Source organism: Mirounga angustirostris, unplaced genomic scaffold (genome assembly GCF_029215605.1).
Source record: "Mirounga angustirostris isolate CCGP_5_RB_7025 unplaced genomic scaffold, mMirAng1.0.hap1 SCAF_4, whole genome shotgun sequence".
NCBI classification, from domain to species: domain Eukaryota; kingdom Metazoa; phylum Chordata; class Mammalia; order Carnivora; family Phocidae; genus Mirounga; species Mirounga angustirostris.
The window spans coordinates 26,329,594-26,346,964 of NW_026991712.1; the positions used below are offsets into that span (position 1 = coordinate 26,329,594).

The following is a 17,371-nucleotide window of genomic DNA, read 5'->3' on the forward strand; positions in this document are numbered from 1 at the left end:
AAAGAAATCTTGATTCTAGATTCTATGGGATGACTTCTCCATGATCCCCTAAGGCGGATTAAAAGAGGTTATAGCATCAGAGTTCCTTACAGTATACTAGTTTATTAACCTAGCCTCTTCAGAGTCTAAATGACAGTTTCTGAACCACATGCATAGAATCTGTAATAAGCATACCTGAGTATAATCAGGAATTGCCAGTGTGTCGTTTAAATATGCTTATGTTTTGTGATTAAAAATGAACACAGTAACTATTTTTCCCTGCTTATATATTATGTATGCCATATGCTTACTACTTCTCTCCATTAAATGGCACATTAACCATCTGCTCTTCTAATCCAATACTGATAGTAATCAGTTGTGGAGACCCAGGTATACCAGCCAATGGACTGAGATATGGAGATGATTATGTGGTTGGACAAAATATCTCATACATGTGCCAGCCAGGCTATACAATGGAATTGAACGGTTCCAGAATTAGGACTTGTACAACTAATGGCACGTGGAGTGGAGTAATGCCAACTTGTAGAGGTATGATAATTTCTTCAATATTATAAGTGATAACTGCTGTATATTTACTTTTTAATATGAAAATTTTAAGTAAGCTTAAATAGCGTTTTTGTATTGTTTCACTTTTTTCTGATACTGAAAATTGACTACTGCTGTCTTTATTTTAAAATCATACAGAAAATAACATATAGAATTTAAAATAATATTTCAAGAAAAATATTATATCTTATGAGTAATGACAATGATTTTTAGTACAACCAAAACAACAAAAATATCATGTGCTCTGGTATGTACTCACCTTCATTATTTATATTTATTAGTGAATATTTAAAAGAGAATATAACCTTAATGAATTAGAATTTTAATTTGATGATCCACTTGGTTCAAACAATTCAAAGATGGGGAAAAAAAAGTTCTATAACTTGAGAACAATCATACTGAATTATAAAACTAACTCTTCATAAAAAAAGAACATCTTTCTTAATACAATCTAGAATTAATCTTGTAGTCAATATGGGCATAAATTTGCTACTTTATGCTATTTATTTTTCCACTGGAGATATATTTATATTTTTTTGCAAATTTTTCTGATAATTTATGGAATACTGTTGATGTCAAGCCATTTCTATTATTTTATAATTATACTGATATTTCTCATTCAGTTGTCTTTCTAAACATCTGTGAATTGACCAGTTTAACAAAAGGAATAATTTCAACATGTGTCTTTTTCTTCTTGATTATACTGTTTCTGAATCAGATCACTGTATATATACACTTAATGTATGAAAATATATGAACATACATTTTATATTTAGAAGTTATTTCATACATCATTAATTGATTCTGAGAATGGTAATGTAACTCCAAGAATTATTCATGTATGTTGCTACTCATAAAAACACAATCATTGCTCATTTTTAGATTTTGCAATGTGTACCCTTCTTTTTCCCTTCATCTCTGTCATGTTATCTTACCCATCTCTGCTTGAAGCCAACTTAAAACAAATTTTAAAATAAGTGTTTAAACATTTAATAATTTATTTAAAAACCCTACAGTAAATTTTAACATATGAATTTAAGTGGTTGATAGAACCAATTTGGGTATTTTAATGAGATACTTGATCTAGATTGTTTCCAAATGTCACAGAATTACTTGCAAATTCCTTGCTACAATGTTGACACTATATATAGCCAAACAGCCCTGATCTTCAGTCTCTCTAAAGGTCATTGGAAAAATAATTTTATATAAAACCAATAATTTATCAGTTACAGTATACTAGATGGAAGGTCACCCTCTATTTGCTTCCCTTAGAGGTCAGGCAGCTTGTTATTTTCTAAGAGAATCTCTGACAACCAGTAGCCATTATGTTGCCAAGAAATAGTCGCATCCTAGAGGGATTAATTCCAGGGATGTTTCAGGACTACTACCAGGACAATAAAACATGTCACACCATATTGTCCTCCGAAAGGTTAAATTAGCACATACGCTTCTTCTGATGATTTTTTTTTTTTTACACCCGGGATATTTCAACAGCTGTGTCTAATTGCTTTTAATGTAATTGCAGCTGTTACCTGCCCAACTCCTCCCCAGATTTCTAATGGAAGGTTGGAAGGAACAAATTTTGACTGGGGCTTTAGTATTAGCTACATCTGTTCTCCAGGCTATGAACTATCCTTTCCTGCTGTTCTGACCTGTGTAGGAAATGGTACCTGGAGTGGGGAAGTACCACAGTGCTTACGTAAGTATAATTTCTATACTTAAAATTGTATTTTCCCATTTCCACTCTCTTGGAACTCCTTGACTGAGATTATTGCTGTTACTTAAAATTCTCAGATTTTGCTAGAACAAATATGAGATTGATAAAGCTCATTCTGAGGCATAATTAAAATTCAACAGGAAATCACTTACCAGTGTAGATATTTTTCTTATAATCCAACTATTATGTTCTTTCTGCTCTGACTCCAAATATTAGGCTAACCTGCTTTGTTTGCAAACTTATTTAAAAAATTATTTCTCAAATTAAAAACCCTTTAAGATTAATTCTACTACTGGAAAAGTATTCTTATTCTTGTCCAGTTTGTTTCAACTGAATGCTCTAATTTACTCCCAAATTTCTTTCCACAATAAATCTATGTTACTTTACATGGTCATTCAAATCAAGTTCTTATGATGTTATTTGTCATGATAATGCTTGTGATTATACCTAAAATGATTCAGGTAAGCATGGAGAAGAGGGAGTGATATTTTCTTAGAGGTCACTTTATAATATATATTCCAGCAAGTGTCACTTCGAAATTAATTTGGAAGATTGCAAACAAAATAAAAGTCAGCTTTGTGTTTTACACAAAATATTGTAGCACATGATATGGGCAATCCTGTTTCTAGTCTTCCCTCCTTTCCCTGCATGGGGTAGAAGAACACTCCACCTGTCCCCATGGCCTTGAAGTTAGGCAGATCTAACTGATGACATGACTTGGAACCCTCCAGTCTTCTCATTTACAGTGGAAGCCAAATTGCCTATGGGCTTCTGTGCCATTTGTCTTCTCTCCTGATTTCATGTTATACTACTATCCCCCCATACTTCAAGATTGATGTCACACAAATTGTCTCTTAAAATTCTGTTTTATGCTAAGGATCATCTTAGAAAAGACCAATGTGTTCTAAATAAGACTAGATATTCTACAGCTACTTCAGAATAGATAGGGATGAGGAGATTTACAGAGATGAGTTCATGTTTGTTTGATACATTTAGGAAAGTCTCAATCAAGAAGTATCTTGGATAGGATGTTTTATTTTTTGGCTCTATTAAAATACAAATAATAATAAATACTATTGACATTGAATTATAACTATCACTTTGTCCAAATTGCTTTACATATATGATTTCTACTACACATAACAGAACTCTATGTTTACTCATGACATTTTAATTGATAATGACACGTGGGCTCAGAGAGAGGAATCAAATTGTAAGGATACTGTGTGACCCTGTCATCATTTAGGACACCAGCTACGTTGTTATATGGCCTATGGTTGCACTGCCCCTAAATTAGAGTATGAATTCCAGTTCAGAGAAGGTAGACTAAAGAGATAATGCTGTTATCCATTGAATAGCCAAATTCATTCATTTTAGGGACTTTATAGAAGGGAAAGTCTTTTCTCTTTCATTTTGTTCAAAGTATATCCTTTTATCTTAAAGTTTATGTCATTGTGAACTGGAACCTTTTGAAAATAGATCCTGTGTCTTAAGCCTCTAAACTAGACACCAATAGGTTGTTTGGTTTAGGACATGAAACGCAACAGATAGAAAACAATGGGATGATGAGGAAGTGAGGGGCAGGCAGGGAGCAAGATTGAGGAGTTTATGTGGTTGCATCTCCCTCCTTTCTTTTCTTTGTTGAATAAAGATAAGATTCTGAGAGGAATGACTCAGCAGAAATATGCAAGATAAACACTTCAGAGGTAGGTTACTAAGTAATTTGGCAATAAAAATGATTGCTAAGCTGAAATGCCCATTGATAATGTTCACCGAGGAAATAGCCATTGAATTCAAAATGTGCTAGAGACACAAAGATTAGTAAGATGAAGATCCTGGCCTCTGGGGTTTGATGTTCTATGGCTCGTAGCACAAAGATTTACAATATCTAGGAAATGCTGAACACACTAAACACATGTTTATTTTACCTGTATTGCTTTACTCTGAAATTTTACCCTAAATTTATTTTGTTGAATATTTATTTCATAATTACTTTTAACTTTAACTGTTTTAAAAAGAATGAAAAGTTCCTAAAAAGAGGTTTGAAAATTCAGGTCTCTCCTAGAGTCTTGAATTTCTGAAAGGGTCTTTCTTTGTACCTTGAGCTTAAGACTAAGGTATTTTGTTATTAGGGTATTTATCCATTCCTGTTTGTCTGGAACATTCCTGGTTTATTCCTGTTGTCCAGGTCGATGTCCTATCCAGTTAGAGGTCTCCTTTCAAGCCTCAAAAATATCTTTGGTTTGGAGGATGCACCACCCTAAGGGAGCATTTATACTTAAAAACATTTGGATGTTACTGTTTGTTTGCCTTATTAGGGGCATAAGCTTTTAGCTGCTGAATCTGCAAATTTAAAAACCAAGTATGCTTAAAAATGGTTAAAATGGTCAATGTATGTTATGTATTTTTTTACTACAATAAACGAATTGAAAGCATATGATACCTTTGTGTAGGTTATCTACTAGATTTGACCCTATTACACTTCTACATGCTCACTCTGCTCCAGCTTCCACTTCCTTCCAACAGGCTACACATGCTCCAGCTTGTTGACTGATAAGTCTAAGTGCCTAAAACGTCTTAGAATAGGTTCTTTTAGTTGTTAGGAAATCTATGTTGAATGGAATAATGTATTCAATTTGTTTACAAATTCTGTCAAGATGGTATTTTCAATAATTGTTGTAGAACTTTGAGATTCCTTGGTTTGCTATAGATTTGGACTCTACTAGGCTTCTTTCGTCTTTAAAAAACTCTCGAGGGCACCTGGGTGGCTCAGTTGGTTAAGCGACTGCCTTCGGCTCAGGTCGTGATCCTGGAGTCCCGGGATCGAGTCCCGCATCGGGCTCCCTGCTTGGCAGGGAGCCTGCTTCTCCCTCTGACCCTCCCCCCTCTCATGTGCTCTCTCTCTCTCATTCTCTCTGTCTCAAATAAATAAATAAAATCTTTAAAAAAAAAAAAAAGAAAAAACTCTTGAAAATCCTCCACAATATTGCAAAGAGGAAGACAACAAAACACTGGGGTATGTGCTTGAGTGTTCAACAGATTACAACAGAACAAATAAGTGTTTCCGTTATATACATATAAAAAGACAGAGCGGGCGCCTGGGTGGCTCAGATGGTTAGGCGTCTGCCTTCGGCTCAGGTCATGATCCCAGGGTCCTGGGATCGAGTCCCGCATCGGGCTCTCTGCTCCTTGGGAGCCTGCTTCTCCCTCTGCCTCTTTTTCTCTCTCTCTCTGTCTCTCATGAATAAATAAATAAAATCTTTAAAAAAAAATAAAAAAATAAAAAAATAAAAAAAAATAAAAAAAGACAGAGCAATCTGGAGAGTACAACCTAGACCATTATGGGCTGGCTCTTTCTGACAGAGCTTTCTGTGAATCACATGCCTTTTCAGAAGCATACTCCAACTTTGCAACCAATTTATACAAATGTGTGGTTTGATTCTGGTCAAGACAAAACAGCAACAAAAATACAAAAAATTCTATAGTTATTAAGGTGGCCTACTAAGTGGAAAACACCTCAATCAGACTTCTTTTCAATATTATGCTGAGCTGTACATTCAGTATTTATCACTTAGACAAAAGCTAAAAAAAATTTCTTTGGGATACATTAATGTGAATAACATGTCACTTTAGTTCAGTATTCCAGTTATTTTCATCATTTTTCTAAACTGTTCATCTGATGAATCCTAAATCTTTGCTATAAATATCTTTCTTTTCATTTCCAGCAAAGTTTTGTGGTGACCCTGGTATTCCTGCCCAAGGGAAAAGAGAAGGCAAAAGCTTTATATACCAGTCAGAGGTTTCATTTAGCTGCAGTTCTCCTTTCATACTAGTGGGATCAAGCACCAGAATATGTCAGGCAGATGGCACTTGGAGTGGCTCGTCACCTCACTGCATAGGTAATATTAATTAAAGGTTGATTATTCTCAGTAATTTTGGAATTACTAGATCCTAGTAATGTATTACTAGTATGAATGTATTAATTATTTTCTCTGCCCTACAAACTATAGTTGGCTAAATTTGAAAAATAAATGTAGAATATAGAAGCAATTAGAAGGCATTGAAAATGAATACTGTTAAAACATATGAAGTTGTATTTAGCATTTAAAACTCCCAGAGAAACAGTCGAAGTAATTTTCTTGTTTATCAGTAAAATGAAAAAGAAAAAGGTTGTCAGATTAATAGCTTAAGTACTAACATTTGTATATATTCTTATAGTTAATGAGTCATAGTCATATGATATTAAACTTGCTCCAAAAATTAATAAAAAAGATACATTGACGGGGCATCTGGGTGGCTCAGTCAGCTAAGCATCCGACTCTTGATCCCAACTCAGGTCTTGAGCTCAAGGTCCTGAGTGCAAGCCCCGCATTGGGCTCACTGCTGGGCATGGAGACTACTTTAAAAAAAGAAAAAAATACATTGACATCAAAATGGCCCTAAGCATATTTCTGTAGTCTTAAATTAAATGCCACATTTGGTAAACCAACCAAATAATCTGTCATACAAACTAGCCAACTCAGACACTACTAGTTTTACCATTTTAATGCCTGGATCTCCTACAGGTATCCATGAAAAATGCAAATAACTAAGTCCTGTTTCTGGAAAAACTCTTACTTCTTGAGGGGAATATTATCCTACCTGAGATTATAATTTAACAAAGTCCTTGAGCAAATGTTTAATATACATGTTCTTTTTTCATATCCTTCATTTTTCCTTAACTTTTTATCCACAGAGTAAGTTGGATGTCAAGTGCTTTTACATCAGAAGGGCTCAAAGTTCAAGAATTGCATAATTCATGTAAATTGCAGTGTACCTGAATTCTTGCTTTAAGATTAGTAGACTTCTGTCCATGGAGAGACGCTATTAGATTTATATTCTTTATTATTACCCATAGTCCTTTTCATTAAGCCTCAGATCACTCAAAATTGTTTTGTATGCGAGAAATATACATTTAAATATAATTACAAATTTTAAAGGAACATTATGCTTATAATCTTCATTTTTAGAACCCACCCGTACCTCATGTGAAAATCCAGGAGTCCCAAGGCACGGATCTCAGAACAATACATTTGGATTTCAAGTGAGTACTTTAAATAAATATTTCTATTCAGTATAAAACTAGATTGAAGCCTTCTTTGATTCATGTGCATATAATCATGTTGGCAGAAACAGAAAACATCATGCTTATATCTGTATTCATAACCATATAAAAAAAGGTAAAAGGCAACAAAAGCGTAGAAGGAAATTAGGAGAAGAAAAATGTGATTTAAGAGAATAGCCTAAATGATCATGACAATAAAACAAAAGAAAAATTGAAGACAGCTGTGAGCCTAGGAAAATCCATATGTTTAGCTAGTACATAAGAGAGTGTTAAGTAGGAAGAAATGAGGGGGTAAATGAGTAAATTCTAAAGGAGGATGTGGGGGAGTGAGGAAAAGTAAAGATGAATTAGGTTAAAGAGTTAGCAAACATAAAAATGTGGTTATTCAATAAAGCAATTAGACTAAAATATGTTTATCTTATGTGTATAATACTAAAATATTTTTAAACATTTTCACTGACATGGGAAATTTCTGAGAAAATAATTTATCCTATTGTTACACAATAGTTGGATTGTTACATTGGAATTCTTCAACATGCCCAGTCATGTGTGGCTGACTTTCTTATTTTCTCTTTTTCTAATTTAGATTTTATGTAGAGATTCAGCAAGTTTTTCATTACAGGGCCCTTAGGGGAGCCAAAGTGCATACTGACTCCACGAGAAAATAGCCAATATACACATTACCCAATTGCCTTGTGTTGCAGAGTTTTCTAAATTGTACTATTTTGTGTGAGATTCAGTGGGAACCTGAAAAACATCCATTTCAAAAGGAAGTACTCATCAAAGGTGCCATATTTTTGTTGCTAAAAATAGTTTCCATTTATCTACAGTTCAGGCACAGTATGAACATTGATTTGATAGCATTTCCAATTCTTCTGGTTTGCCTCAGGCCTGTCTACATAATACAAAAGTGTAAAAAAGGTGTCTCAGTCTCCATTATGTTAGTGTTTTTAGAAAACTTTAGATTCATATCTTTATAAAAGGTTTATCAATTGATCTAAATCCTGAAAAATGGACAACTAGTTAAAAAGCATTAGTTCTCATCCTATAGAAGAAGAAACTGGAACAGAACGTGACTTGGCTTAGATCACCGAGTAAGTCAGTGACTATATCCTGAGAGAATACAGAATTTTGATGTTAGTGTCTGTGCACTAAACCAGGTGATTTTCATACTGGCTAGCAGGGCTTACGGCCTGCCATTCGTGGAAGGGTGCCCCGAGAAATGTGGCTGAAGGGTTCAGCCACACACAAGGCCTTGATTTTGAATATTCTGAATAGAAATTTTAGGGTGGTGGGGACCAGGTACAAATTTTCATTTGAACCAGTTTTCTCTTAACTGTACAGAAGAATTTGAAAATGCTCCCATTTCCCCCCTCTTACCAAAATACCATGTGAGTCCATAGAAACTGTCACTGGGAGGGAGTTTGCATTTAAACCAAAGGCACTGGGAACATCTTGGCTGCTTAGTATTATTTATATGACATAGCAAGACTCGTATACCAAGGCTGACCAATGAGGTTGGTAGGACAGACCAGCTCTCCTTTGTCTTGACAACCCTGACTTTAAAATTCAAGTTAACTTTAGCCTCGTCTAAATTAGTGATGTCACTTTGGAAGCAAGATCATTTACATACCTGTGTATCATTGTGTTGTCTTCAAAAATAAAAAGTACAGCAATCCTGCTTCTAAAATACTTTCTGAAGAGTATGAGTCCTTTCTAATACATAACCTTTGAAATAATGGGAATGGAAATGAGTAAGAATGAATTTAGTACAGTCATTCAATGAAATGAATAGAATCATTAACTCTGCATTGTAAGAGTTCTATTATAACCATTGAAAAATGTTATCCCAAAGTTAACCTAACCCTGAAAGCATATTATTTGACTAATAAACATGCATTGGATCGGGCGCCTGGGTGGCTCAGTTGGTTAAGCGACTGCCTTCGGCTCAGGTCATGATCCTGGAGTCCCTGGATCGAGTCCCTGGATCGAGTCCTGCATCGGGCTCCCTGCTCAGCAGGGAGTCTGCTTCTCCCTCTGACCCTCCCCCCTCTCATGTACTCGCTCTCTCTCATTCTCTCTCTCTCAAATAAATAAATAAAATCTTTAAAAAAAAAACATGCATTGGATCATCATATTCTACTTAGATAAATATGAATAGACTAGATTTCAAATATGATAAACTCTATATAATTACATTAATCTTTATTAAAATCACAAATGATAATACTGAGTATGTTAAATTGGGGACATCAACTTTCTTACATGCATATGACTGGTTTGTGCATATATATATATATACACTAAATATATTTATATGCTAAATATATTTAGTGTATATATATATAATAAATATATATAATAAATATACACTAAATATATTTACTAAATCTGTACAGAGCTAATGGAAATTTTAAAAGTTTATATAATTCTAGCTAATATTAATGTACTGGTAGATTTCAAATAGAATCCTGGAAAAGCCATCTTTATTGGTTGAGACAAACTTTTCACTTGCAAGTTAAGAGAAGCTATTTGAGCTAGCTTAAGCCTAGAAGCATTACAAGCCATGTGCAGTTATATCAAAGACTCCAAGAAAAGGGATCTAGGAGAGACCCATCAAGCCCAGAATCTAGCAACTGGACAATAGGACTCAGTCTTTTCCACTACTCTATGTTTGCCTACTTTGTTTTTTCTTTGCAAATTGGCCATATGACTAAGGGTGCATTTTTCTATTTATCTTTCAGCCACATACGGAAAATGATTGTCTCAATCTCAGTTCCAGATTTCTAGAGAGAGAATCAGAAGGTCTCAACTCTTGTATTTACCTCTGATTTGATCAGGTGGTCAGAAGTGACTTAAATAAAATTATAGGAGCTCACTTCTGGGAGGGACAAGAGAGGGGAAAGTTATGAATTACAGAGGCACTCAAATCATTTTCTTGATTTTTTTCCTTTAATATGTTTATTCACTCTTTTTCTATATAGGTTTTAGATTTTTGGACATAGATATAATTATTAACATATAAGGATATATTACCTGTTGCTAGAGATGACAAAAACTCTAGTGTTGAAAAAAGTACTCAACATAATTTCTGTAATATCCAAAATATTGTAAGTTGGAATAATTTTTGGCTAAAAATAGATGGGTAGTGAAGTGAGTAGCTGTCAAAATGACTGATACAACATCTAGATTAATTATGGGGTAAATGCCAGACACACGTATTTCACTAACTGCTGTATCACTCTTTAACTTGAGCTGAGGGTTTGGAAGACCCATCATTAGGAGTTAGGACTTTTGTTACATTAAAGTTATTATAGATACGAAATGTTTTTAATCTGACTCTTAGATGTGTAACACCAAGATACTGAACAGTAAGATTTTTAGCCTACAAAAATAACCATGGTGATGATGTATGATTTCCAGTTTATAATCTAAATTAGTAGATACGTACATTGAATGGGACAAATATGTTACATAGTATTTTTCTTGCTTTCAAATGATGAATATGACATTAATTTTAAATCAAAAATCCCATAAAATCAAGTGTTTTTAATTAAAATCTGATAATTTTTTTAAATACAAACTCATAGGATATCTTAAAATTTAATTTTTTTTTTTAAAACCAGGAAACTCAGGGCTAAAACTGATGCTCAATGAAACTTCCTTGAATCTTATCATAAGCATATGTTTTCTCACTTCATTTTTATGATCTTGCCTTTCTACATCTATTTTATTAATCAAAATATATGTATGTCTTTTATTAGAAGCTACTTCATTTTTTCTTGGGTAAAATGTTTAATATAAACACATAGTAAAAAATACAAATATAAAATGGTTGTTAAAATATACTACAGAGGAAGCATATAAATTGTGAATTCTTAGTTTTACATATATATAAAATATATGTATGCTATATATATGTATTAAACAAATATATTTAATTTGTGATGTTAAAAATCAGACACAAATAAATACAATGATGAAAATTCTAGGAGAGCAAAAGTCATTTGCTATGAAACATCATGAAAGAGAAAGATCTTACTTAGAATATTCTAAATTTATACAAAATGTGGAGCACCTGGGTGGCTCAGTCATTAAGCGTCTGCCTTCGGCTCAGGTCATGATCCCAGGGTCCTGGGATTGAGCCCCACATCAGGCTCCCTGCTTGGTGGGAAACCTGCTTCTCCCTCTCCCACTCCCCTTGCTTGTGTTCCTACTCTTGCTATTTCTCTCTCTCTGTCAAATAAATAAATAAATTCTTTAAAAAAATAAAAATAAATAAATATATACAAAATGTCTATTATGCCTTGATTAGCTATCTAAACTTCATGGCTTAGGAACTGAGATATAACATTTAAAATAAAGAAATAAGAAAAAAATAAATAGTTAAAGAAGATAAATTATATTTACTAAATAGACATGTCTTATAATTTTACAATGCTTTTGCACAAAACATGCTAATTGGGTCCAACTTAAAGTGATTTTTATTTAAACATTGACTGCAATTAAAACTTTAAATGGATGTTTTTTAATTCCTGATATAAAAATAATATTCAATATTTTTGCATTATATATAATTGGTTATACAGAGCACCTTTTATTGGTAATTATTGGTGGGAAAATTGTAATGAATTATTTTTCCATGAAGTTTTTGAGTTGGATAATGAAAAATTGTTTTTTTCTACAAATAATCAAATTATATTATGCATGTTAGAAGTTAATTTAGAATCAGAAGGACCTATCATCACAAGTTGGAAAAGGATGGACAGCTATATAAGATATGGTATTAAGTGGTCTTATAATTGAAAAAGTATTTATTAATGCACTGATATTTGGAGAAAATTTTGGTAATTGATTTAACTATAATAAACTCTGAACAAAAAATTAATCCATTATTAAATTTGTTTAATTCTAGGTATACTAGATATTTGGTATAAATATTTGTGAATTTGACAAAAATAGTTATTATATGTGTTACTGAGATATAGAAAAATTTTAAATAAATTTTACTTCTCTGATATCTGATTAATATCTAAAGCAGTATTTATGATGACTTCAGAAAAGTTTGCAGAAATAGGAAAAAAGTCTTACAAGTAAAAACAAAGGCTATGTAATCCAACATATTTCTTATATCTTATTAACATCAAGTTACTTAATGAAGTAACCCAAATGTATGCTTCAAAGAATAAACAGTGATTTCGCTTCATGCTATGTAAAGTATGGAAGGGATATCACCCTTCTTTAAGAAACTATAGGCATGTTAAATCTTTTTTAAGTTAAGTAATCAAATGATTTTGTATTAAATTATTAGTCCCACTCCTTCAGTTTATCCAACATTTTTGATAGTTCTTTGTGCACAAGGGTGAGTAACACAGTCCCTAGTCTAGAGAAACTAACCTCTGGTGTGTGGAAGATTTCACAGGATAGACGATAACATTGGTAACTTTGAAAGTTGCTAAGGGAGCATGTAAAAGAAAGTTCTCCTAATCTCTTTCTGCAGGGAAACCTTCCTAGAAATGTCTGAGCTAAATCTTTTAGGATAATATTTAGGAAAAGAAAATTAGGAAAGACATTCCATGCAGGGTAAACAGCATGAAAATATGCATGCATTAAGGGAACTACAAAAATTCAGTACTATATGAGCACAATTTGAGTAAAAGTAAGTGGTCAGTGATGAAGCTAGACAGATGGGCTGTGGTCAGGTTATAGGGGCTTTTTTTTTTTTCTTTAAGGTTTTTTATTTATTTATTTGACAGAGAGACAGCGAGAGAGGGAATATAAGCAGGGGGAGTGGGAGAGGGAGAAGCAGGCTCCCCGCTGAGCAGGGAGCCCGATGCAGGGCTCAATCCCAGGACTCTGGGATCATGACCTGAGCCGAAGGCAGATGCTTAACAACTGAGCCACCCAGGCGCCCCATGGTTATAGGGGCTTTTATCGTCAACTTAACACAATGTAACTTTATCCTATGGGTGAGTTGACAGTAAAGATTTTAAGAAAGAGAATGCTAAGGCTCTGACTTTATGTGGAAAATTAATGTGGTCAAGACTGGAGTAATGGAAACAAGTTAGATTATTATCATGATTGTAGTTATGATTATTATAATTATAATTATGACATTAGTTCACAAAGTGTGATTGCTGACCAAGAAGCAGCAGTATGACCTAAGAACTTGTTGGAAATACAGATTCTGGGCCTCCCCCAGATCAACCAAGTCAGAAACTTTCAAGGGAGGCTCATCTATTTGTGTTCTGGTAAGTCCTGATTATGATATCCGCTAAAATTTGAGAACCAAACCTGTCGAAAAGATATTGAAGACTAAAACAGGATGTATAAGTGGAGAGACAGAAGGGGACAGTTTAAGAGTTAGGAGGTAAAATGATCAGTATTTGGTGGTAGATTGAATGAGCGGAGATTTATGGGTAGAAAGTGGCAAGCATTAACTGAGATCTACCCTAAACTAGATTGCTGGATTGCTGGATTGATAGAGGTAATGGGTTTTGTAAAACCAGTTTGGCTGAAGAACAGAACTGCAAAGTCTACATGATCAGTCACATAATCTAGTCCACATGAGAAAGTCAAAATATGTGGCGCCCTGTTGCATAACTGAACTGCGTGCTCTGGAGCACAATTTGAAGGACTTCGTTTATGTTGAATACAGGGTAAACAGTGCTCCCTGGAGTTGATCAGTATAGTGGCCCTGGACAAAATGGGTTGTCAAGGGGGTAAGAGATCTCCTCAGAGGTATGGTGAGGGTGTCTTGGAAGACAAAACGTAAGATAACTGGAAGAATAAAGGTTGCTATCAGAGAGTGACAGTTGGAATTGAATGTTTGTGATATAGCATAACTCTGGGTGATAATGAGAATATGAGAGATGGTAGCATTTAGCTACTCTCAAGGTCCAAATGGAATCTTGGGTCAAATTATGTCATTTTAAGCTTAGCCTCATGTTGCTTTAGCAGGTGAGAGTAGGAACTAACTGGGAAGGAAGGAAACAGGGTATTTGTGAAACATGCTAAGAGGATGACTGATCATTCTCAGACTCCCAATTGCTGGGGAAGGCTGAAATGGCAGACACTAAATATCCCTCACCTTGTCCTCCAGCTGTAATCATTTAATAAACCCTGATGATTTCTTCTTGTAATGTAGTTTGAGTAAACAACATCCTTCCCAAGTCTGCTGCCACAAGTTAATTCAGCTTTTATCCATTCAAATGTAATATGGTAGTGTTGGCTTCATGATTATAATTACTGCTGGTCATTCTTTTTATTTAGTAATTTCTTTATGCAGTGGCTAATTTAATTTTCAACACAAATTTTACTTGCTCTGAGAGCTTTAGCAACTTTATGTTTTCATTAAAAAAAGATTTCAAATGCCAAAGCCTGCCATTTGAGACCCTTCAGAAATTGATTCTTACATTTATCTTTGACTTAATTTAATGCTTAAAATAAATCTCAAGACAAATAATATTATCATCTTTATTTATAGGATAAGTCTTAAAGAGGGGATATACCTCATTCAAGCAAGATCAGGTTCAGAGTTAAAGCCACATACACATTACTCTGGGGTCTATTTTCTTTTTTTGCTGTATCTTACCGCTTCCCACTTTACCCTCCCCGCCTCCCCAGCTTCCCAGCTCACTGTGTGAACTTATCCATACCAACCAATCAAATGTACTTTTTCCTAAACTATATGATGTATATTTTAACCTTCATACATTTTCTCATCATGTTCTTTTCTACTTTTATATCAGTTGTTCTCAAACTTTATTGTTCATTAAAATCACCTGGAGGGCTTGCTAAAACATAGATTGCTGGTCCCCATTCAGAGTTTCTGATTCAGTGGGTCTGGGATAAGTTCCCAGAATATGCATTTCTTTTTTTTTTTTTAAAGATTTTATTTATTTATTTGACAGAGAGATAGAGAGCACAAGTGGGCAGAGAGGCGGGCAGAGAGGCAGGCAGAGGGAGAGGGAGAAGCAGTCTCCCCGCCAAGCAGGGAGGCCGATGCGGGACTCTATCCCAGGACCCTGGGATCATGACCTGAGCCGAAGACAGCCGCTTAACCGACTGAGCCACCCAGGCGCCCCCAGAATATGCATTTCTAAAAAAGTTCCCAATGATGCTGAGGTTACCAGTCTTGGGACCCTACTTTGAAAACCATGTTTTATGTATTTATCTAAAATTCACATCCTTAAAAGCTTAGTGCAAATTGCATGTCTTCCAGCATATATTTGTTACATTCACAACCTTTGCATCTAAACGCCTTTGCATCTAATCTTCTGTTGCATTTAGTGTCTTCCATATTCATTTGCCTCTTATGTTGTTAGTTATCTTTATTTCTCTGTCTTCATCCATCTTTATTATTTATCTTTATTTAATGATCTACCTGTCCGTCTTGTGTTTAGATGAGCTTGTTGGCCTTTTGGTATGTTATATATTTTCTTCAAACTACCGTGGCAAAAAGTTTAGCACCTATGCATGCATTGGGTACTCAAATATTTGATGATGATACGTATACAAAGAGGTGTTTTTTCGTTAGTCTTGATTTCCCCCCCAATTTTACTTTAAATCAGTTTTAAATATCTTTTCCTTCTAGCTTCTACCATGAAGAATTTCTTTTGAAAGCATTTTTTCATCCACAGTTTTTTTCTATTTGTTGCCATATTTGAAGCTGCATTGGTACGTTTCTCTGTAATTTGCTATAGGTAGGAAGTGTTGTGCAGTTCCATTGCAAAAAAGGACACCTTCTCCAAGGGTCTACAACACGCACTTGCCTTCCTGACCTCACATGGAGTGGAATTCAGCCTGAGTGCATACGTAAGTATTGTGGCTAAGAAATCATACTTACCACAGATAGGAATTTATATGCATTTTTTCTTACAAGTGGGAAGTAAATCTATATCTACACAAAAGATGTATTACATGGATTTTTTTTAGATTATGCTAAAACATAATTTATGTATATAAGTTTATTACTGTATCATGACCCCAATGCCCATTAAGGAGCATTCTTTCTAAAGAAGTCAAAAGGCATGAGGCACAATTTTGTTTTTTTTGCAAGCCTCTTGTAATTGTGTTCAGCTTGGTTATCTGATAATTTTAGATGATTATTAGTTTACCAATTCAGAGGTCTGAATATATGAATCTAAAGTATGCTGAAATACAGAAGGCTCCAATTTAGTGCCTCTTAATCCTTTATCACTTGCAAAACTCTCTGAGATTCTGAGGAAAGGTAGAAACATCCATGGAAGGAAATACACATGAATAGTTTGACCAAAATTTTGAATACTATTTCAGGATTTCCTGGAGCTTCTTTTTTTTTTTTTTCCTGGAGCTTCTAAATGTGCACTGACCCTAAATTGAGAGCACTTGCCGTACAGATTAAAGAAGAACAAAGCCCAAGGTCATGAAGCTATCTTTTCTGGCTTACAGTTAGAAATAAATTTCAGTTGGTGAATTACTTATCTCTTTCCGTTGGTGAATTACTTATCTCTTTCCCTCCCACTTTCTCCTTTTTATCTCCTTTCCTATCTTTTTAAAATCCTGAGCATCTTGGGGAAAAACAATAAAGAGTAAGCAGGAGTAGAAATACTCATCAGAATGGTGGCAAACTTTTAGGATTTGCTAAAGTCTAAATAAGTCCTGTGAATTTACTCTAGACCTGTTCAGAACCACCCGAATGATCATGGGAGCCCCCGTGGACCTGCAGCTTACTGAAAAACAGGAGAACACTCCACTGAGAAGTCATTCACATGCCTGGTTAGCTGATATTTAAATATGGCAAAATTCCTTAAGAGACAGTTAAGTAGAGTGCATATTTTAGAACCTGTGTGAGATGTAACTAGGTATTTCACAGTAAACCAAACTTCTTTGATGACTTCTATAAAGGATATGATGATTTAAAAAGAGTTATTACTGAAAGCATCTCAGAACTTCTACTATGTGCATAATGTGAAGATTAAACTTACTTCTGCTTGGGCATAATGTGAGGATTAATTAATGTA

The 17,371-nt window shown here is 34.3% G+C and overlaps 1 protein-coding gene across 3 annotated transcripts in view; it reads left to right on the forward strand.

Moving 5' to 3' along the window:
• The window catches only part of CSMD3 (CUB and Sushi multiple domains 3), a 1,202,189-nt gene that overhangs the window by 1,164,474 nt on the left and 20,344 nt on the right, over positions 1–17,371 (forward strand). For all 3 annotated transcript variants that reach the window (XM_045896021.3, XM_045896023.3, XM_045896024.3), the window contains 5 exons: positions 349–528; positions 2,072–2,245; positions 5,989–6,162; positions 7,273–7,346; positions 16,073–16,184. In XM_045896021.3, coding sequence (XP_045751977.1) covers positions 349–528; positions 2,072–2,245; positions 5,989–6,162; positions 7,273–7,346; positions 16,073–16,184 — 714 coding nt within the window. The remainder of the gene's footprint in view (positions 1–348; positions 529–2,071; positions 2,246–5,988; positions 6,163–7,272; positions 7,347–16,072; positions 16,185–17,371) is intronic.